This window comes from Kogia breviceps, chromosome 15 (genome assembly GCF_026419965.1).
Source record: "Kogia breviceps isolate mKogBre1 chromosome 15, mKogBre1 haplotype 1, whole genome shotgun sequence".
Taxonomy (NCBI): domain Eukaryota; kingdom Metazoa; phylum Chordata; class Mammalia; order Artiodactyla; family Physeteridae; genus Kogia; species Kogia breviceps.
The window spans coordinates 61,301,800-61,325,991 of NC_081324.1; the positions used below are offsets into that span (position 1 = coordinate 61,301,800).

The 24,192-nt window shown below is 41.8% G+C and overlaps 1 protein-coding gene across 1 annotated transcript in view; it reads right to left on the bottom strand.

Annotated features, from left to right (window-relative positions):
* The window catches only part of PIEZO2 (piezo type mechanosensitive ion channel component 2), a 345,308-nt gene that overhangs the window by 97,821 nt on the left and 223,295 nt on the right, over nucleotides 1–24,192 (bottom strand). The window contains exons 8-12 of the mRNA XM_067014577.1: nucleotides 7,848–8,010; nucleotides 5,109–5,228; nucleotides 2,454–2,492; nucleotides 1,379–1,517; nucleotides 682–827 (exon numbers count right to left, since the gene is read on the bottom strand). Of these exons, the coding sequence (XP_066870678.1) occupies nucleotides 682–827; nucleotides 1,379–1,517; nucleotides 2,454–2,492; nucleotides 5,109–5,228; nucleotides 7,848–8,010 (607 nt within the window). The remainder of the gene's footprint in view (nucleotides 1–681; nucleotides 828–1,378; nucleotides 1,518–2,453; nucleotides 2,493–5,108; nucleotides 5,229–7,847; nucleotides 8,011–24,192) is intronic.

Here is a 24,192-nt window from a genome sequence, read left to right on the forward strand (position 1 = left end):
TTTCCCAGTAAAACTTGTTTTTAGGAAGAGCAGAAATTGGCCTTCTTTTATATCCTGTCTCTGGTCCCAAGGACGATTTCTGAAGTTCTGATGCTGGAGATGGAGCGTGTTCCTAGCAGTGAGCAGAAATGCAGGTAAACCGAGAGCTCACAACCAGAAGAAGCCCTCGGGGACTCGGTGCTTGATGCTTAGATCGGTAAACATTTGTTGCAGCTCAAATGGAATAAAGTCTCAAATCTAAGACAAGCTGTGACTATAACCCTCATTATCTGAAAGAAATAAAAGTGGCCTTTGTTAATCGTGAACACCTTCAATGCCACTTAGAAAAACTACCCATATGTCCTTTTAAATCGGCAAAATAGGGGACAGTCTGACTTAGGCTAATTTGAGAGAAAGGTATTAATATTTAAAAGGAGGCTAGCTAGCAGAGAGGAGGACATGGTTTTTGAAATCTATAATATCAAGGGCCCATGAGAAATTACCATAAGCAACCATTCTCTGCCAAGACATTGGGAAGATGAAGACATCGGTGCTGGCGGGAGGAGGTGGTGGGGCTTGGAGCCGGCGGGGTGCAAGCACCGTCCATCCCTCCAGCAGTAATTTTGTGCCCAAGGACAAGACACAGAGCAAGATATAGGGGCAGAATCCAGGCAGAAGTTAAGGGTTCTCGTAGGCACGCACCATCATAGCGATAAGGGCACAGATGTAACTCTGCTTCATGATGAACTGGAACACAGAGACCATGGCATGGACTTTGACACTCCTTTTCTCCTCATGGGCCTTCTCCTCCTCAAATTCTTCGTTCTCATCTTCTCCCTCCTTCTTTTCTAGAGGGGCAGATTATTTTATATAAAAATCTATGCAAATATGTGAATTTCACATAAACGTCCCAAGCAGTACAGAGCACGTATTTGTCATCTCCAGTAACAGGCAGCTTTCTTTCAACACAATAAACTGAGAGAAAAGGGAGAAAGGCCTCGTCCAAGTTTTGGGGCTCTTGGTTTTTTTATTAGACGAAAAGAGCTCTTTCTGAAGACATTCATCCACTAACCAGCAAAACTATGGGCCGTGATTATGCAATCAAATTACAGAAAAACTAAAACACACACATGCACATAGGTTTAACACTAGAAACAAGTTGACTTGTTTAAAATAATTTTTTACCTTTTATTTTTCAAAGTTTACCCCGATTAGGCCACTTATTTTGTACCCAAGGACAGAACACACAGAGCAAGATGGAGGGGCAAAATCTAGGCAGAAGTTAAGGAAATGAGCTTCATCAGACTGACCATGGAAGAAAGCAACCTCTGCTAGAAAAAAAAAGAAAAAGAACCGAATCCAATGAAGGATAAACCAAAGACAGATCCCAGCTCCTTACCCGGGGAGTCGGCAGCGGGCTCCCAGCGGTATTGTGGGGTGGAGTACAGGTCAGCCTTGGCGGGGCCGTTCTCCAGAGGAAGGCTGGGGTGGATGGTGTGGTAATCCACGGGGTTGCCGTTCACAGTCACCAGCAGGCCCTGCCAGGTGGGTGGGGCAAAAGCAGTTGTAACAGCAGCTCTGGTTTCCAGTGCAGACCTACCTCCTTCCCTTCTGGTAGGTGGGCACACGGGAGGGTGCAGAGCCGATGGGAGGCCGAGCATTGTCGGCAGTGATACCCACTAGCAAGGCAGTCTTGCTCACCCCCTCCAAACCTACACCCCAAAGAGCCATCACAGAACAAGGTAAACCTAACCTTGCCCACCTCTGCTGCTGCACCCCAGGCCGTGCCCCCCTCTCCGTCCTCGGTATGAAGTGTGAAGCCTGGAAAGGCTGCTGAGGCTTCAGGACCTGCTCTTGTCTCCTCTCGGGCCTCAGCTCACGGCCCCGCCCCCCAGTCATCCTCCAGCTACAGGAACTCCAGACTCGCCTAGGTCCCGGCCTGCAGCCCGAGCACTGCCAGGCCCCCCTGCCTGCCCCACACCCCGTGCAGCTCTCAGGACTTCGCAAATTCTCAGGTTAGACAGCAACCCCACAGGTCTCTACCTGATGCTGCAGCTTGCAATTCCCATGTTGCAGCACTCTGTACGCTAAATACAATTTCCTGCATTTTTCTCTCTGTCTCTTTAGCTTTATAATTTTTCATTTATGCATATACATATAAACATATACACGCACACATACATATGTGTGTCCATGGACATGCAAGACTTCTTATTCAAATCATGGAACAGGCAAACCCTCCACTGTGGCTTTTTAAAAGTTTAAATACATTTTATATTTTTATATGCAAGCTCATGTTTTACGAGTCAGTGTTTTAACAGCAATAAACCAGATACGATTTCTGCAAAAAAATTATCTTAAAACGTATGGAAAATTTATAGACCATTAAAATACACTCACAGGGGCTAATTCCATTTATGTCCCTTTTACATTACTGACACACGCAAAAATGAGAATTCTAAGGATATACTAACATCAGATGGTTTGTAGTCATCTTGAGTCATGGATAAAAGCTGCAAAAAGCAATGCAGGACAGCATGTTAATATGTGAGCAGAAAGCATCATGATGTTTATACACAGCTATAAAGTTGTACTACACACATACCCATCCCTTCAACTAGCTGGATGCTAGTGTGTTAAAACTGCCATGCAAAATACAAAGGCATGAATAATGCAGCTAGAGGGTGCTGTTTTTATAACCCTTTCCAGTTTCCGATGTTAACTTTTAATCACGACAGTAAGTAAGCACTCATTAACCACATGACTACAAAAGCTGATTACGTTTTTTCAAGTGTTTTGTTCTACTAGAATTAGCTGCTTGGTTTTATACTCCTAGGACACTCTGAGGCATCTGCAGAAATCTGAAAGTATTGACTTTTCAAGAAATTGAAGTTTCATAATAAAGAAAATTTGATGTGCAGTGCGGGCTGGGATTAAGATTTGTGTATTGTCTGCAATAAAAGAATTATGACACGATTATGCCTTTTAGCTCTATTAGTGCTAGGGGTTTGGGGCTCCCCCCAGTAACAAGCAACTGCTGAGCTAAAGATGCTCCCACCTTTTTGGGTTGGAACTCATTCACTTTCTTAAAAATCACTGAAGGTCCCAAAGAGTTTTTATTTATGCAGGTCCTATCCATTAGTATCTATTGTGCTAGAAATTAAAATTGAGGCATTAAAACTATTCACTTGTTAATTCATTAAAAATTGGAAAAAAAAAACTTGTTCACATGAATAATTTTATTCAAATAGCTGTATTTTTTAAAAACAGTGAAAAGAGTGGTGTTGTTTTATGCTTTTGAGTATCTTTAATGTCTGGCTCAAAAGAAGACAGCTGGGTTCTCATGTCTGTTTGCACATTCAATCTGCTGTGACGTATTGTTTGGGTTGAGTTAGTTAAAGGAACTCCGGCTTCACCCAGCAATGCAGCTGGAAGAGAAAGAAGTATCTCAGGAGTCCATCCAGACTGTGGATCCTCTCCTCGGACCCTCTCCCAAACTCAAGATGGGGAAGTAACCGAAGGCGAGCTGTGTGTGGAATCAGTAAAGCCCCTGGAGGATCCTGCACCTTGACCGGTTCCTTTACCTACACACATGTTGTGACCGCACGTGCTGGTGATGTGCTTCAGGGATTAGACAGCTCCACTGAATACTGACACGCTGTATGCACAAAATCCGAGTCTTCCAATATTTTAATTTTCACTAAAAGTTCTCATTTTATCACTGGCAACAAATGCTGTCAGTTTGCCTTGAAGCGATGGACCACTCCACTCACTTTCCACTAACTGCTGAATGTCCACAGCTGAACCACCCCAAACTGTCTGTCAGCTGTTCTTGCACGTCGACCTGGGCCGCTCACCTGCCCAGTGCTTCTCCTCCTCGAGGGGTCAGCACTTCAGGGGGACCTCCCCTTGTGTCACTCAGAATATTAAAAAGGTATGTGCCTCAAGGTTGAGATTTAAGAAAAGCAATGACTGTTCCTGGTTCATCAAGAATATTCTTAAGTGGAACTGGCCTTTCTGCTTCGTTTTCCAAGGACACGACCACGGCTGCAGGGGTTCGCACTGCTGCCTTGGTGGGTGCTTTTGTACCATCAGAGCAATTGTCAACATAGTCCAAAGGCGAATGTCTTAAGTATTATTACAAAAATAGTTTCAAGCCTGTGGATCCCAGCAAGGGTCCCAGGAATCCCCAGAGATGGCCCACAGACCTCATTTTGGAAACTGCTGTGCTGTCTCTCTGGCTTAGTGACATGGCAGGACAGTCTGACACGTGTGATGGGAGGAAAGGGTCCCCGGAAACCCCAGAGGTCTCCGGACACTACGTCTGTTCCACGTGGCTGCCAGCTCCCTGAGAAGTTCATTCATTGTTTCCCTGTCTCTCAGTCCATGACAGTCAGGCGTCAGCTAGGATCACATGTCTTAGAGAAACTCTTCCACCAAGTCAATCAGAGAATCTGCTCCTCGATTCCCAAACGTGCTGGGAAGCAAAGTGCTGACCCCGTCTGAGAATTGTGAGTATCTGTCTTCACCACATTGCAAAGGGGCCATTTTAACAAGTCAGCGGCTAGGTTGTGTTGATAATAGTGAACGAATGGTGAAAAGATGAAGAATCACACAGCTGTGCTCCCGTCCCCGACACCCACACTGCGGCCCCGACACAGCGAGAGGCTGCGGCTCTTCATGTCCACACAGACGGGCCGGTGTCCCGAGTGGCTGTGTGTGCGGTCAACGTCACTGCAGCAGCCCCCCAGACACAGGGAATTACTCTCTGCAGTACATCCCACCACCCAAGCTGTTACCGCCCAGGGCCAAGGGGTCGCTTTGTTGTTTTTTGTTTGTTTTAAAAAGTATTTTTTTAAAATTAAGAACACTCTCTCTCTCTTTCTAGGGTTAAGAGACTTCAGGGGGAAGCCCTGAACTATAAGAGGCTGGGTCTGATGGAGGCTGGGGTTTCCTTTCGAAGCACTGGGTTCCCTTCTCTGAACAGATGTTGGGCACTCAGACTTCCTCATCAAACTGTTCCTGTAAACTGAGCAACCTGGGTTTGCAGGTGGACGTACAGGACCCGAATTCAGCGATATAATAAAAAGCAGCAAAATAAATGAGAAACCCCTTTCCTCGCGGCTTACTTTTCTCTCATCCGTGGGGTAGTGGGTCGCGTACCACAGGCTCCGCCTCCTCTCAGCTGTGATGGGGACGGGGCTGCAGGCCAGGGCTCTGTCCTCTTCCTTGGTCCTCTCTTCCTGCACCTGAGACACAGAATAACCCACAGGACAGCCCTGCTCCCCGGAGCAGCCCCTCAGCAGCCTGGGAGACCAGACACAGCTGCCCATCCCTACCCCCATGTGATGATTTTGTAAAGTAACGTATACACTACATGGGCTTTTATCCAGACACTTTCAAAAATGGCCAAAATGCCACCTTGTAAACGCGAAGCACAGTAGTATCGTTTGTTCCTGATCCCTGCTAAGTCCCATGAAATACAAGAATAGGCACTCACGTTATGCTACCGAGCCTCCTGTGTGTATTCTAACCTGCAGGAGGAAGGGGCTGGGCTGGGTTCACAAAAGTCACACCTGACTGTGGAACCCAGCCATGGGAATCTTTAAGGAAGAAGACATTTACTAGAAGCAGAGTCATCTAGAGCTTACACTCAATATTAAGCAGAAACAGAGCTGATGCATAACACAGCTGCCTTGCCTAATGGGACCTTGGCCTGAATCAGTTGGTCCAGGAGAGATGATAGAGAGAAAAAAAGGATCAGAACGCACTTGGTGGTTGAGGATGGTTCCCAACAAAGATGCCCCGTAAAAGGGCACTAACACATGTTAATATGGAATTCCCGGGGCCCAGTGCACACAGAGCACCCACCGGGAGCACCAGATGCCCCAGGGAGCCTGTGTGTTCCACTCACCTCCAGACACCTGCTTCTCTCTCTCTTTCTCAAACATATACTGTAGACTTTTACCGTAGAACTCATGTTTTCCATGAAACGTGCCAGGCCACCTGGAACCACGATAGAACCAGGCACCTGCCCTCCATCAGCACCTCAGTGAGAAAGTCCTGTGTCCCAGCCCCACTTAAAATACAGACCCCTGAGGGTCGATGCTGGTGGGAATTAGGCCCTGTTCTCCACACACCCCCGTAGACGCTGTGGTTTGTGACCTGCTGTGAACCGTGTGGCCTGGAACGTGGATCGTCCACCCCAGAGGGCCCGTGGCTAAGGAGGCCACGTGTCTCCTGGGCCTGAGGAGCTTTAACAGCCCAGAAGCACCTGTGCACAAGCTCCTGCCTGACACACCACAGAGAAAGCCAAGGGCACCTGGAACTCTTGTGAACCCGAAGGCCTTAAAGTCATTTCCATCGTTGGTTAAGACACTGTTCAGAAATAGTTTCCGTGAGATATTTTCATTTCTTTTGCACAGTTTTATGTGTGCATATCCACATATCCACATCTGTGTGTTTGTGGTGGAAGCGAACACAGTACCACTTTAAGGGGTTTTACTGGCACACTCATATCTTAGAAGAGACTTGGAGGAAAAGGTAACATAAGGTAATTGGGGTTCTCCAGGAGCCCTTAGAGCATTCTGTCACTACATCACTGCCATCACTGGGTCCAAGGGAGAGGTGAGTCGTGAGACCCCTGCAAACAAGGACGCCTGTGTGGTCCTCTCACAGGAGGGAGGTGGGCAGACCCCCTTCCTGCAGGAGGCACTTCCACTGAGATGGATGGAACACACCTCTCAGGGTTTCACTGTGCTGACTTGGGCCTGCTCACGTCTTTGGGGGCTGCTTTTCCTCTTGCACAACGTACAGTCCCCCCGAGCGGGGCCTCGCACCTGGACCGACGCTCTACCCCCAGCCCCAGGCCAGTATGAGACGCTAGCTCTTTATAAACACTGGTTGCCTGGCCGGCTGACCGCGTGGATGGAGCCTGGATGAGCAGACAAAGAGGGGAGGCAGACGGGGCACCAGGGCCCCCCCGAGCTGGAGGGACCGCATTGCAGGCGCCAGGCTGGTGTCTAACGTGAACTCTGCTCCCCAGCACGTGGCCATGAGGTGAAATGCAGCAGCCCCGTCTACACCACCTGCCTCCCTGTGTGCGGATGAGCTGCCTTACAGCTGAGCTTCTCAGGGTCATTTAGGGGAAGCAAAAGCAGACTGGAGTTTCCTGTCACAGAAAGGGAAAAGAGAGAGGCCACAAGCCACCCTGGTCCTGTCCCCAAAGTGCCATATTCTACTAATAATCCCATAGGGAACAACCCAGTCCTCAGCCCTGCCCCGTGGTGGGGCCCCCGGGGGTTATGGCACCACCGAGAGCGGGGACCTCCCCACGGCACCATCAGAGGTTGGAGGTCTGAGAAGATTTAGGAAACTCCAGTCGCCGTGGTAACAGGGTGTGTCGTCATAGAGACCCTAGCTTTATCGGCAAACATGGGCTTGAATCTGATATTTACTGTTTGGTAAATGTGTGATTTACCTCTCAAACCTCGTTTTCCTCATCTCTAAGACAGGTACAGTACCTGTTCTTGAGAGTTATGCAGGGGATTGAATGAGGTAATGTATGTAAACAACCTAGCACGTGACCTGGCATTTAGTAAGTGCTCAATAAAAACGACACTTCCACTCCCCTCACCACTGACCATCTGAGCAGCCAGGGGTGATGCTAACATAGGGAAGCTGGTCTTTGTCCTGATAGTATCTGTATTCAGTTAGAACTCTTGGCAGAAGCAAAATACTATAATAAGAACACTATAGTTATTTTGGCATATAGTACTAATTAGCCAGCAGTTGACAGGAATGAACACTTTCCCCTGGAGTTTCCAGGCTACTTTGCAGACAAGACCATGAAAACCTTTGATCCTTACAAGGGGCTCCTGTAGCCAGATTCGGATCAGAGTGGCCAGCGTGTAGTACATCACCAGCAGGACGATGGGGTTGGCATGGTGGTACCACGACAGGTCTGGGTTTGCTATGATCTTCCACGTGCTGGAACAGTCTGTTTGAATGACTGATTTGATACCAAACAACCTGTTTCAAAACAAAGAAAAATATTAAACAGATGCAATAAAGATCTGGGTCCAGTCAACACAATACAAACAGCTGGTTTTACACATTGATGAGCTAGTCCTAGGTGGATCCATCCCACTCTAAATACTACATTACTCTTCTGTATATATAACTACATCTTTAACTAGTATCTGTGTGTGTATATATATAAAATATACACATAATATATGCATCCTAAAATCATACACTTGTGTGTTAGTGTGTGTATAAAATTCATGCCAGCACTAGCGAGATGGTTTTCATCCTGGTTCAAAAATCTAGCTAACACTAAATCCTTGCACACCTATTAGAAATGTATGTTTGAATTGTCAATCAGCCTATTGAAATCCTGCACTATTGAAGTGTCAGGTATGTTAGTAACATGTTACTAAGTCCAGCTAAATGAGCACATACTTTGGTTTTGGTGGGATTTAGCACTAGCTATTCAGTTAGTGTTGATATTATTGGGCAAGTATTAAAATTGGACACGGTTCTATGATTCACCCATAAAAGCCAGATATTGTATACTAGAGTTTCTGTAAGACACATTTCTGTCGAATTTTATTTACGGGCAATTTGATTTTTTCACAGCATTAAAATTATATTGTTAACTGTTAAATTCTGAAATAGGTTTTTTTAATGTTGATTTCTACTATGTAATCAGATACGTTCTGATTATATAATAGGGAATTGTATAAATATGATTCATTCAGAAATTCATTTTATGTGAAGTTTTTCTTAAATGTGACTCTACTAAGTGAAAGATATGTTTACATGTTAAGTGAGTGTTACATCTTTCTTTTTTTTCTTTCTTTTACATCTTTCTATTGTATGTAGCTTTTACATGCAAACTTCCTTTAACTTTTACATCCCATTCTTTACTGTTACAAGGTTTTCCAGGACTATGGGTTCTCCACTTGTAAAACCTCTCAGAGCTACTGCTGTTATTATCATGAGGCCAGGGCAGTATTAGTGAACTGCTGAACACAGATTTTACAGAAAGCTACATAGAAAGTAACTTTCTTTGATTTTATCAGAAAAGAGTTATACTAGAACTTGCTCTTATCATAGATCTTTTCTCCCGGGTCCAGGAAGATTTTTTTCTATAGTTAGCATTACAGAGAAACATTTCCTGATAACAAAAGAGTTATGCCCCACTTAGAATGATGGAACATTCCAAAAATCGTTTTGCAGTCCTCCACCAAAATGCAAATTTCTTGTATGAAGTACACAGAACTGAAAGCTTTTAGATTTAGGATCAGACAAACTGGACAGTCTTTGGATTAACCTAAGTGACAGATTTCAGCTACTAAATCCTCTCTCTTCTCACCCCACACCTGCTACATACGATAGAAAAAACCTCACCATTGGTCAGTTTAAAAATACGTTTTCCCCATCAGAAAGTTAGTGGTTATTTCCGCACTTATTTGTACACTAAATTATGTGTCTCTTAAAAAAACCCTGTATCACATCAACACCACACCTTCCCGTTGATAGTACAGCTCATTCCAACTGAGCAATCAGGCTTATGTGTTGTACCAGCAGTGTATATACTAACAAACAAGGGTAGAAGCTATAGCATGTAAGACTGTTTTGCCCTGTAAGGAAGTTTTTCTAACAGGGCTATGCAAATATTGTCAGACCTACCATCTCTCTCTCTCCCTTTAAAGAGTCTGGATACTACAGAGAGAATTCCTATACCAGATAGGAAGTTTGTCCATCCTCTCTGGCACTCCGATTCTAGGATGCTAGACAATATCCAACTATTACTTCGTTTCCTTATCTTCTTATTGCAGACCTCCCGTGATCCAGGACTGCTTCTCGATATTGACAACACACAGAAAAGTGGTATCACAGCCCTCGCCCTCCAGGGCTCACTCTCAGTCTAAAGGTAACACTGTGATGTGTGAGTCTGGTGAGAGCGGGGTGTTCCAGAGACCCCTCCGTCTGTGGGTGTCTGGGACGCGTGATGGGCGGGGTCGTCCGAAGAATGTTGGACGTCCGGACAGTCCAAAAAGGGTTGATAAGTAGGTGAGAGAAAAGAGAAATCCTGAGAGCTGCTGGGCTGGGGAGGAGAGTCAGGCAGTGGCCATGGTGACAGCAAAATCTATTTCATTACTGACGCATCATCGGATACTTATAGACTTCCTTCTATGATGATTCTCACTAACCATTAGTATCTTCACAGTGGTCCTGGTCCAAACTGATTGAATAAAGATACCTACATTGTTAAAATGTATCCATCGCTAAAAGAACTTAAAAACAACTATCTTAAATCTCTCCATAGAAATGTCTCTTTGCCTGAGAAGTTACAGGGACATGACTATGCAGCAATGCATTCCATTTATTGCTTATTTACAGGCAGAGAGATAAAGATCTTCTCTTCTATGCATTGGGAAGATCCCTTTGGCCCAGTTCTAGCGGTGATGGACACAGGTGCATCTGGTGGCGGCTCACCGTCTCTGGACCTTCAGTTCTTTACGGAACCTAACAGGAGAGGGGGTGGGGACGGGTGCAAGCATGCGGACGAATCTTAAGACTTCACACCTCTTCCACTTCTCAGAGGACGGCTGGAGACAGGTCCCGAGTCATGGTCCACTCCCAGCAGAGACCCATCGGAGCCGGGCACGTGCTCCTGCATGGGCGCCTGGCCTGTGCTCGGCTCTCTATCTCATGACCAGCATCCTCATCCACAGGGCAGCTCTCCATGTCTCCTCCTGGACAATGGCAATCCGAACGACGGTCTCCGTTTCTCCCTCCTCCGCGTTGGGACCGTCGCCAGAGTTACCATCAGAACGCTCGGGTTCAGCACATCACCTTCGTCTCCTTATTTCCTGTCCTCCATCACCTGGAGAATAACCCCATGGCCCAGCCGAGTGTCCCCTAGCCTCCTCTCCCTGATCCCAGACACCACGACTTGAGCCTCACTGGACCACTTGGGATTTGCCATAAAATCTCTGGCCCTTTGGTTTTGCTATTTATTGATTTGTCTGGTTCTTTGAGGTAGCTGTGACTCTTCTGAGGTCACGGATGAGGGGGGGAGGACCCCGGGAGCCCTGCTGATTCCTTGGCAACGCAAATCCAGTCCAGCAGGCCAGGCATGGCTGCACAGAGTAGGCTGTCTCTCAGGACAACCACACCCCATAATACAGGCGTATCAGTGGGTCCCTTCTGGGTACCCCAACCATCCAGTACTTCAGGGGTCACCAGGATACCAGCGGTCCAGGAAGGCGGGATTGGGTTACAGCCAGGACGACAGTCGGGGCGCTGATGTTGATTATGACAACTGGGTACGGCCGCAGGCACCAGCTCTTCATCCTCTCTGAGTCCAGATTTTCTTTACAGTCAATGTCAACTGAGAGTCTAAACCTGACCCCTCTGTTCCTACTCCCTACGTTGTTGTTGGGCATTCTCAACAGCATCAAGGCCTGGCTCCCTTGCCACCATCTCCAGGAGGCCTCCTACAATTTTTCCTGATTGAAATCAATCTATCCTGTGCCGTGCATCCATGACAATCGTTATCTGTAGTCATAGGTTTTATTCTATTACGTTTATGTGCTTGTTTCTCTATCCAGTTTGATTGTAATTTCTTCAAAATAAGGACTTGGGTCCTGTCACCTTGCCTTGATGGCCATGCCTAGTATAAAGCAGGCTTTAAAGGGGTGAGCTTATTTAACTGAATTAAAAACACTAGGATAAAGTTATACCACAAAGTGAGAGCAGGTGACTGCAGTCCTAGCAGGAACAGAGACTAAAGGGTGGCCAAGTTCTTGCTTTTGAAGAAGAAAAAGAAGGGATGGGAAGACATTGTCCATAAAGAACCCCAACATCCATGATTTCAGTGTGCTCGGTCTGGGAAATAAGAACACAGAATAAGAGTAGAACAAGGCACCAGAGAACACTGTAACTTACTGAAGTCTGCTTGGGCCCTGTATTACAGATAGTCATTTCTGTTCTGTACGGACTGCCAAAAAGAATCTTGAACTTTACCTTCAGGATGGATCAATCAATACATGTATATGGTTAAGAAAACACACTTTTTTTTTTTTTGGCCGTGCTGCTCAGCATGCGGGATCCTAGTTCCCTGACCAGGGCTCGAACCCACGCCCCCTGCAGTGGAAGCATGGAGTCTTAACCACTGGGTCGCCAGGGAAGTCCCCAGAAAAAACACTATTCTAAAAAACCTGAGAGTCCAGGTTTATAATTAGGAAACAATAAAATATTTAAACATCAAATAGGCACAAAATATGGAGCAGCCTGAATGATCCCTTCAAGATCCTACAACTGCACTTCACTCCGAAGCTTTTTGATAAAAGCGGGCACCGCAGCTACAGGAAGGGTCTCTCGTCACATCACTTCCACACCTCCTCTTCCTCCTCCTCCTCCTCCTCCTCCTCCTCCTCCTCCTCTTCCTCCTCTGGCAGGGAGCACAGCTGTCTCTCCACCTCCCGTGGAGCACTTGCTTTGCAATTTTTCTCTCCTTCCAAAGCACTCCTAACATTTGACAGCACATGGTGGCTATGACTTGGTTGGGTATTCGTTTCTACTTGCACATGTTGGCAGATTCACAAAACCTCCACTTGTTTTCAGGTTCACTCCAGACCACATCTGCTCAGTCTCCAGTAATACAGAAACCCAGCCATTTGCAAGAAATACATAATACTGAAAGTAACACCCCACTTTAAAACATTTAATTGTGGTAAAATACACATAACACAAAGTTTACATCTTACATTTTTAAGTGTACAGTGAAGGGGTACTAACTATATTAACATTGCTCTACAACCAATCCCTAAACTTGTCATCTGGAAAACTAAAACTCGTCCCCATTAAACACTAAACCCTCACCCCTCTCTCTCCCTCAGCTCAAGGCCACCACCATCTACTTTATGTCTCCATAAAGACAATTACTCTGCATATCTTATAGACTATAAGTGGAATCACACAGTATTTGTTCTTTAGTGACCGGTTTATTTCACACAGCATAATGTCCTCAAGGTTCATCCACGTGGTAGCAGGTGTCAGAATGTCCTTCCTTTTTAAGGCTGCATAATATTCCATTGTATGGATGGACCACATTTTGTTTATCCATTTCTCCAAGGATGGAGACTTTCACCTTTTGGCTATTATCATTAATGTTGCCATGAACATGGATGCACAAATACCTTTTCAAGACCCCACTTTCAATATTTTTGGCCATATACCCACATACCCTGTTTTCATCTGAGAACGTCTTTATTTGACCTTTATTTTTTCCACCTATACCCTTGGACATAAAATTATACCTTGATTTTTTTTCTCTTTCTTTCAGCAGAACCTGAAAGATGTTGTCCTCTTGTCTTTCAACTGGCATCATTTCTGGTGAGAAGTCTATGATAATTCTTATTCTCATTCCCTTGAACATAATGTAGTTTTTTATTGTGATGCTTTTACTATTTTTCTCTACCACTGTTATTCAAAATTTAATTATATTGTGACTTGGTGTGGTTTTCTTTGTTGTTTGTTTAGATTAAATTTCTTGGATCTATGGGTTTATATTTTTCATCAAATTAGGTAAACATGTGGCCATTATTTCTTAAAATATTTTTTTTGTATTCACACATTTCTAAGACTCCAATTACACTTATGATAAACCTTTTGAAATTATCCTACAGGTCACTGTGGTTCTGTTTATTATTATTATTTTTTTCAATCTCCTTTCTCTCTGTGCTTCAACTTGGATACCTTCTAAGACCCTATATTTAAGTTCACTAGTCTTTTCTTCTATGGTGTCTAATTTGCTCTTAAGCCCATTTAGTGAATTTTAAATTTCAATTACAGTATTTTTTTCCCACTGCTCTCACTTCCATTTGTTTTTTGTTTGTTTGTTTGTTTGTTCGTTTTCGGTATGCGGGCCTCTCACTGTTGTGGCCTCTCCTGTCGCAGAGCACAGGCTCCAGACGTGCAGGCTCAGCGGCCATGGCTCATGGGCCCAGCCACTCCGTGGCATGCGGGATCGTCCAGGACCGGGGCACGAACCCGTGTCCTCTGCATCGATAGGCGGACTTTCAACCACTGCGCCACCAGGGAAGCCCCTCCATTTGTTCTTTTGGTCTATCAGTTCTTTTTTATAGATTCTGTTTTTGTCTTCATGATGTTCGTATTCTTTAATCTTGAAAATAATTAAAAGGGCAGGACAGGAATAAAGATGCAGAGGTAGAGATGGACTTGAGGACACGGGGAGGGGGAAGGGTAAGCTGGGATGAAGTGAGAGAGTAGCACTGACAAATATATACTGCCAAATGTAAAACAGATAGCTAGTGGGAAGCAGCTGCATACCACACGGAAATCAGCTTGGTGCTTTGTGGCCACCTAGAGGGGTGGGATAGGGAAGGAGGGAGGGAGACCGAAGAGGGAGGGGATATGGGGATATATGTATACATATAGCTGATTCACTTTGTTATACAGCAGAAACTAACACAACATTGTAAAGCAATTATACTCCAATAAATATGCTAAAAAAAAGAGCTGCTTCAAAGAGTTTGCCATTTCTAGGTCAATTTTCATTGATTGATTTTTTTTTCTTGTTTTCAATATGTCTAATAACTTTCAACTGGATGGTGGACATTGTAATCATTTTCACATTAAGTGTCTAGATTGATATGTTCTCCTTTAAAGGGTGTTGAATTTTGTTCTGACAGGCAGGTAGGTTACCTGGAGATCAGCTTCATCCTAGCAGGCTTGTTTTTCAGTTTCATTATGGCAAATCTATGTGGCTAATGACAAGACAGAGGTAAGGAGGTATATGATATAATGCACGTAAAGCAATACCACAGAATTCGGCACGTAACAGCTGCTCAATAAATTCCGGCTTCTATGACTATTGTTGATATTACTATGAACTATGACATGAATGTGGTTTATGCCAGAGTCACAGCTTTTTAATTAATACTATATTGCTATTGCTGGCAAATAAGAGTAAATAATGTTCTTCTTAAGATGAAGTAGAAGCACAGTCCCCCTCAGGGAACAAAGCTCTTCCAGGGTGGGAATATTTGGCACAGCTTGGGAGAGTCTGGGTGAGTGGCAGGGAGGGTGTGCAAAATGTACAACATTGTGTTATTAACACTAGGTTATTCACCAAGAAAAATCTCTTTCCTTCATCCTGGTAATGGGAATCAAAGGAAAGAAAAGAAGGCCACTGAGAATACTGACAATAGTAGACTGGTTTCTGCAAAACATAGGTTCTTCTGTTGTTTCATACATGTGCAGTCTTACACACCCACAAGCAAAGAATGGCCCACAATTACTTCCTAAGTCAAGGAGAATGTGAATGAGGTGAGCTGCAGTCTTGTTCTGGATGTAATAGAACACAGACTTGATGCTTCTGGTGGGTTTCATTTCAACAGCCTTCACTGTCTTTGCTCTTATGACTTTCCAAGTCTAGAACAGAGAGTCTGTGGATTCAGTGATCCTCAAAGAGAAAAAGAAGTTCCCTCAAGGCAGGCAAAACAGAAACTCCTGGGGTCACCTTTCCAACTGCACCCACCTTGTCTGCTCTCATCCTCCACCCCGACCTTCTGATACATCTGCCCGCAGAATGCCCCAGTGCCCTGCATTACGGGGTCAAGGTGGCAGAGCTGGTGTGAGGGGGACCATCCTTGAGAACATTGGGCCAGCAAGACAGCTTGAGAGCCACCAGCAGAGGGGGTCAGAATCTCCTCCTGATCCAAAACTCCATGGTGCAGTGAGTACCAGTAAAGGCCAAAAATCTAACTGCTGGCAGGGGGGAAACAGAATTAGCTTTACACGTGAATAAAAGCAAAGACAAGTTGTGAAAAAGGCAAGGCAAGTCAGATGTCCACAGAAAGCGAGGTCTGTGTTTCCAGCCCTTTTAAGGAATTTCCTCAACTCTAGACAAATGTCTTTGCTGGAAGGAGACTGAATCTACCTCTAAGTGACCCTCCCAGCAAGATGCTCTCCTGTCCATACAGCGTCCCATCCGGGTGAGGACAGACTGCTTTTACACATGAGTTCTTGCTACTCTGGCTTTCAACCCCTTCCCCCTGCATTGCATCATACGAAAAACACAGCCAACGTTTAACGTCTTTTTTCATTAGTTTCTTACTTATGCTTTAAACATGTTTCCATGCCAAACTCATAGACACTTTTGAGAAATTGGAATCTGACCATTTCCGTACAACATTGTTTTCTTAAGCTTGGAAAAACTTTACATTGAGTCCCCTGGGCTCTGTATCACGGCTTTGAAGTCCTTTTTGGCACATGTGTATCTTAACAGTCTGCCAGTTTGCTGTAATTGGGCTTAACCCTACATGTGCAGAACACTGCCTTCTAATAAAAGTATTCTGTCCATGGACAATTTTGCACCAGGTACAAGGTGTGCTGTCTTCAGAACAGGGATAGTTGATGGAAACATTGAGGCCATGTGGAAGGTCCTCCTTATTTCACTATTAAAGGCCCTCTACCCTTCTCTGATGTCACCTCTTGAGTTCATAAGGGAACATTTATATTCTCTGAATGTTGTAGATTTATGGTCTACTTCCCGTGCCTGAACATATTTTCACCTCTGAGAGCACTGTGAGAAATGAGTCAGAACCAGGACTCCCAGGACCAGTTGGTCACCCTGTACAGCTTCTCCTTATGACAAAACCAAGCTCAGCCCCTAAGCCCTGCAGCCTTCCATGCTGAGAGCATAAGAAAAATAAAACAGCAAATGTGGGCACTTCTATTACCCACGAACATAACTTTCCCTAAGTAGCTATAATGTAAACCTGGATTTAAATACCTCATTTTAAAGCCCTACATAGTTAATAACGAATGAAGTTACAAAAGCAGAGAGAAGGGGAGCCATGCCAAGCACACAGTTCCTCCGATGAATCAGGTACTATGTTGAATGTCTTAGGCCAGCTCTGGTGGAGATCTGCTTTTGGTTCCGTTATACATGCAGATTTGAGGCACAAATGAATGAAAAGGTAGTTAAGTGGTGGGGCTTATGTATCCAGGTCTGCTGGCATCAAATCACACCACCCCATTTCTCAGGTGCAGTAAGTGGTAAAATAAGAAAACCCCAACAGTATCAGGAATCCCTAAGGAAGGGATATTAATCATCAGAAAGTTCCACTACAGGACACATTTATTAAATTTGTCCTTTTATGTGCTGAGTCCTGAGTCTTTGGGGCACTACAGTTAGTGCTGAGGATATGCAGGTAAATAAGATACTAACCCTGTCATCACAGAGCACCCATGCTAGCAGGAATACTACTCAAATATGGTGGAACGCTTCTAGGGAATGTGCTCTGACATGTTCACCCACAGGAAAGTGGTTGTCAAGCTTTTCCTCCTGTAGAACTGCTTTGCCTAGATGGTGGGTGCAGAGACATGACTTGCACCACCTCTTCCTGAGCATCAGAGCAGCAGGAGTTACCTCTGAAGGGCACAGGGGCACCTCACCGACCCCACGGGAGGGTATCTCACTCTCCAAGAGAGTAGCTGATTCTCTGCTCTTACATTTTAATTTATATGAAGGGCACTAAAGAGAAACCTGCAAGCTAATGACCAAGGAGTCTCATTTAGTGCCAGAAAGGTCAGAGAAATAGAAGGAAAAAGACGGGATAATCCATTTATGGAGAAACGCTTGAACAGGGGAAAGCAAGAAATCTTCTGTAAGGAAAGTTGTAAGTAAACTAAAGTTATTCAAGGAAGAAGCAAACATATCTAGAAAAGGAAACAAATGGCAGAAGACTAGCTAAAACCCAGATCTTCTCCCTGTAAGTCCAGGTAAAAATGTTTCTGTGTTTTTCTGGAATAAAGTCCTAAGTTTCTCAGGTTCATGTCATAGGAAATGGCTGCAACTTTCCACAAAGTGTCCTTGTAATGTGGTCCAACAAAAATTATAAGCTGAATGGGAATTTTCTATTTTAGGGAAATATAAATATTTTAATGAACATGTATCATGGAAATATAGCTCAAAGTAATTTTAAAGAAAGACAAAGGTTATCTTTGTGAAAAAAAATCCTCTTCCATCAATAAATGTCTAATAAATAAATTGTCTATTTGCCCTAAAACAATTTTTATTTATGTTTGCTGTCATAGAAATAAAATTAATATACAATTCACTCTTTTATGTCATGCATGTTAGTGTGGATGGGTTTAAAAGGTTTAGAAGAGTGAAATACTGGCTTAGTGGTCACATTAACCAGTTTCAAACCCAATGAATCATGGAATGGATGTTAGAACTGTTTTTTTTTTGTTGTTTCTTTTTCTTTTTTTTTTAATTCAGGGGAGCAGTTATCAGGAAGGTGAGCACAACAATTTTTCATTAATATTAACATACAAAATAACAATAATAAGAACTTCAGATTTCTTGTCAGACACAATGCAAGTGAGAAGACAGTGTGGCAACATCTTTCAAGTAGTGAAATAAAAGTTGTTACCCTAGAATTCTATATCCAGCAAAACTATCACCAGTAGACTTGCACTACAAAAAAAAAATGTGAAAAAAATTCTTTTACACAGAAAAATAATAAAGATGGAAATGTGGACATGTGGAAGAACATGAGGAATAATAATACCTGAGTAAATATGTGTTTTTTATTAATTAAAAACTCTTAAAATATAATTGACCCCTTTAAACAAATATAATAATAGTATAGTATAAAAGTAAAATGTATGATAACAATGGTACAAATTCTAGGAAGGGAGAGACTGCATTTTATCATTGAACAGTTCTTATATTATACAAAGGTAGTATAATATCACTTAAATTTGAATTATTGATGCCCTAAAGCAACCACCAATTTACCAAAACAAAGAGTTGACTACTAAGTCAACAAAAAAGGTAAAATGGAATCATAAGAAATTTTAATTTATATAGAAAAAGAGAGGAAGAAAGAATAAATAGGAAAATAGAAGAAAATAGAGAGATGATAGACCTCAACTTAAAAATATTAATAGTTATATTAAATGTAAGCAATCTAAATATCTCCAATTAAAAGGCAGAGATTGGACAACAAGGAAGATGATGGAATAGAAAGCACCAGGATCTGTCTTCTGATCCAGACTACAATTGTACCTGCAGAAACTATCTGAAGTAATTATTTTGGAACTCTGGAGTTTACTTAAAGGCTTGAAGTTTCCAGAGAAAAGCTTGGCTGTAAAATTACAGTTAACATCGGTCAAATTCAGCCTTCAGTGTGGCAACAGGTCCCCACTCCTCATGCTCCAGCCCCATGAGAGGCAGCAGTGGGAACGGCAACCTGCATTCATGGTGTGGCTTGGTGGAGCTGGGGTGGGCAATAAGCACCTTGTCCTCCAAATACTGGGGTTTGTATTTGAATTGCAGATTGCTGCTTATGGTGACTGAAGTGCAGGTACAAAAGCTGGTCATCATTGTTTCAACTGACTGAAACAGCTTCCAGGGGATTTAAAGGAGCCACATCTTTTTTTTGGGGGGGGCACATTCAAGAACAACCATGTATATGGAGGAATTCAGAAAACTGTCATAAATGCCCAGGAAAAGATGTAGACTCAGAAAAGAAAAGGGAAGACCTTAAGCTTTCTCCTCAGGTTGATCCCCAGTCAAGACTCTACAACAATTTTTTAAAAACAGAGGCAAACCCTGGGTCTGATTTCCAGAGTTAATATATTATAAAATTCAAATGTCCAGTTTTCAACAAAATATCATAAGGTATACAAAAAAAATCAGGTAAATATGACCTAGTCAAAGGAAAAGAAATTATAAACAGAAACCATACCTGAAGATGTGCAGTCACTGGACTTACTAGACAAAGACTTTTATAAAATTGTCTTAAAGATGCTCAAAGAGCTAAACAAAGATATGGACAAAGGCAAGAAAATGTTTGAACAAAATGATAATATCAATGAAGAGAAATTATAAAAAAAGAAACCAAAAATAAATTCTGGAGCTGCAAAGTACAATAACTGAAATGAAAATAGACTAGAGAGATTCGAAAGTAGATTTGAGGAAACAGAAGAAAGAATCGGTGAACTTGATAGGACAATCAAAATTATCGAGTCTGAGGAACAAAAAGAAAAAAAAGAGGGCTTCTCTGGTGGCGCACTGGTTAAGAATCTGCCTGCCAATGCAGGGGACATGGGTTCGAGCCCTGGTCTGGGAAGATCCCACATGCCGTGGAGCAACTAAGCCCGTGTGCCACAACCACTGAAGCCCATGCACCTAGAGCCCATGCTCCACAACAAGAGAAGCCACCGCAATGAGAAGCCCATGCACTGCAACAAGGAGTAGCCTCTGCTTGCTACAACTGGAGAAAGCCCGTGCACAGCAACGAAGACCCAATGCAGACGAAAATAAAATAAATAAATTTATAAAAAAGAATGAAGTAAAGTGAACAGAGCCTAAGGGACCTGTGGGACACCACGCAGTAGACCAACAAATGCATTGTGAGGAGTCCCAGAAGGGGAAGAGAAAGGGAAAGGGGCAGAAAGAATATTTGAAGAAAAAATGGCTGAAAATTTCCCAAAAGCGACAAAAGGCATGAATCTTCAAGAAGCTTATAAACTCAAAAAGATGCCCACTGAGACAAATTATAGTCAAACTATTGAAAGTCAAAGAAAGAATCTTGAAAGCAGCAACAGAGAAGCAATTTGTCACATACATGTAATCCTCAGTCAGATTATCAGCTAATTTCTCATCAGAAACTTTGGAGTCCAGAAGGCAGTGGCCTGATGTACTAAAAGTACTAAAAGAAAACAGCTGTCAACCAAGAATTCTATATCTGGCAAAACCATCCTTCAAAAATGCAAGAGAAATTAAGACATTCTCAGATAAACAAAAGTTGAGGGAGTTTATGACCACAAGATCTGCCCTGCAAGAAATGCTTTAGGGAGTCCTGCAAGTGAAATAAAAGGACACTAGACAGTAACATGAAGAAATAAAGACCTCAGTAAAGGTAAGTACAAGGGCAATTATAAAAGCTAGTAGTATTATAATTTTGGTTTTTAAATCCACTTTTAAAATTTTCTACATGATTTAAAAGGCAAATTCATTAAAAAATTTACTCTTTCAAGACCACATGGAACATTAACCAAAATAGACCACATTCTGGACTACAGAATAAATGATATTCTCTGACAACAACAGAATTAAATTAAATCCAAAGAGAAATATCTCTGAAAAATCCCCAAATGTTTGGAAACCAAATACATATATAAATAGCCAATGGGTCAAAGAGGAAACTCAAATGGAAATTAAAACATATTTTGAACTGAATTAAAACTGAAACATACCATATCAAAATTTGTAGGATGCTACTAATGTAGTATTTAAGTGGAAAATTAGACTTAAATTTAATTGTTTCTAAACACCTATATTAGAAAAGAAGAGCTCAAATCAATGACTTCAATTTCCTCCTTTAGAATAATGACAGGAAACAGACATAAAAAGAAGAATAAATTAAATCCAAATTTTAATTTAATTTAATTAAGTCAAATAAACACAAAGGAAGAAGAGAAAGGAAATTAAAATCATCTGAGCTGAAATCAATCAACAGAGAAAAACAAGGCCTAGTTCTTTGAGAAGATGATAAATTGATAACCTTTAGCTGGACTGAACAGGAAAAATATAAAGAAGGTACAAATTACTAATCTCTGGAATAAATTAAATAACATCATTACTGCTTCTACAGATATTCAAAAGGAAATAAGTAAATATTATGGAAAACATTAAGCCAATAAATTTGACATCTTCCATGCAAAGGCAAATTCCTTGAAAGACACAAACTACGAAAACTCATTCAAGGAGAAATAAGCTGAGAAGTCTTATATTTATTAAAGAAATTGAATTTGTGCTTAAAAACTTTCCCATAAAGAAAACTTCAAGCTCATATAGTTTCACAAGTGAATTATTTCAAAAACTTAAAGAAGAAATAATACAAATTCTAAAACAACTCTTCCAGATCACTGAAAAGCAGGAAATAGTTGAAATACCTGAATCATTACTCCATACCAAAACCAATGACAAACCAATGAAAGCAAACTACTAGCCATTATCTATTATGAACACAGATGAGAAAATTCTAAACAAAATTTTATCAATTCAAACTTAACAATATATAAAAAGGGTAATATCCCTTGACCAAATGAAATTTATCCTAGGAATACCAGGGTGGTTTAATAATCAAAAATTAATTCACCATATTAACAGACTAGAAAAGAATAAAAACGATCTCGATATAGAAAAAGCATTTGACAAAATTTAATATCAATTGTGGATTAAAACTCAGCAAACTAAGAATAGATGGGGAATTTTGTCAACCTAATAAAAAACAACTATGAAAAACCTATACCTATGAAAAACCTACAACCAATATCATATTTAATGATGAAAAACCAAAGGCTTTTCCCCAAAGGGGAGAACATGACAGAATAACAATTCTTACTTATTAATTCAACACTGAACTGGAGTTTTAGCAAGTGTGATAAGAAAAGGAAAAGAAATAAAAGATAACCAGGTAGAAAAGAATGAAGGTAAACTATTTTTATTCATAGATGACATGGCCATCTATGTAGAAAACATGATGGAATCTATAAAAGATCTTGTAGAATCAATACACGTGTTTGGTATGTTGTCAGAATACAAGACCAGTATACAAAAACTAATTGTATTTTTATGTACTATGAGTAAAAGTCAGAAATAAAAACTACCATTTACAAAGGCATTAAAATTATTAAATACTTAAGGGATAACTCTGACAATAGATGTGCAATACCTGTGATGAAAAATTTTAAAGTACTGCTGAGAGAAATTTGAAAACCTAAAATAATGGAGAGATATACCATACTCATGTATCAGAAGACTTGATGCTACCCAAACCGTCACACAGATTCAATACAATCCCAAACAAAATGCCAGCAGGCTTTGCTGTAGACATTGACAATGTGATTTAAAATTCATATGGAAACATAAATGGCTTAGAATAGCCTAAACAACTTCAAATGTAAAAAAAAGAAAGACTAACATTACTTAAGTTCAAGACTTATTATCAAGCTACAAGTAATCAAGACAGTGACATAAAGATGAATAGATCAATGGTACAGAATAGTCTCTATATAAACCCAACCATATGCACATGGATACTTGATTTTTAACAGGTGCAAAAGAAAGGAAAGTCATTTCAAAAAATGATTCTGGACTATTTGACATCAAAGACAAAACAAACTAAAACTTCTAGAAGAGAACAAAAAAGAAACCTTTGTGAATTTGGGCTTGGCAAGTATTTCTTAACTACCACACCAGAAGTGTGATTCACAAAAGAATGACTAGGAAGTGTACTTCATCAAAACTAAAAACTCAGCTCTTGCAAAGACACTAGTAAGAGAACGATAGTCCATAGACTGGGGAAATATTTGCAAAAACATATATCTGATAAATGATTTGTATCCTGATTTTCTAAACAACTCTCAGAACGCAATTGTAAGAAAACAAAGATGATTTTTTAAAATGGGTAAAGTATTTTAACAGACACTTCATCAAAAAGATATATGAGCATAAAATCAGCTCATGAAAAAATTCTCAGCCTCACTAGTCATTAGGGAAATGCATTAAATTAAAACTGCAATGAATTGCCTCTACACAACAATTAGAATGCCTGAAATTTAAGAAGACTGACTATACTAAGAGAGGATGAAAAAGAAATGAACTCTTACACTGCAACATGGCTAAATCTCAAAACAACTAGGCATGGGGAAAGAAATCAGACCTGCCTCCCGCCCCAACCCAGGCTAATAATATCAACAACAATAATAATAGTAACATTAAAAAGTATATACTATATGATTCCATTTATATAAAATCCTAGAAAATGTAATCTAATCGAGTTAGAGATAGCCATCATTGGTTACCTGGGGATGGGATGGGAGGAGGCTGAGGGCAGGAGAGATTAAAAGGGGATGAGAAGGGACTTCGCTGGTGGTCCAATGGTTAAGACACCACCTTCCCATGCAGGGGGTGCAGGTTCAACCCCTGGTAGGGGAACTAATGTCCCACATGCCGTGGGGTGAGGCCAAAATTATTTTTTAATAAATAAATAATCTTTAAAGTTAACATATATAAAAAAAGGGGGGGTGATGAGGAAACTCTTGGGATGGATGGGTGTGTTCATTACCTTGATCGTGGTGATGGTTTCA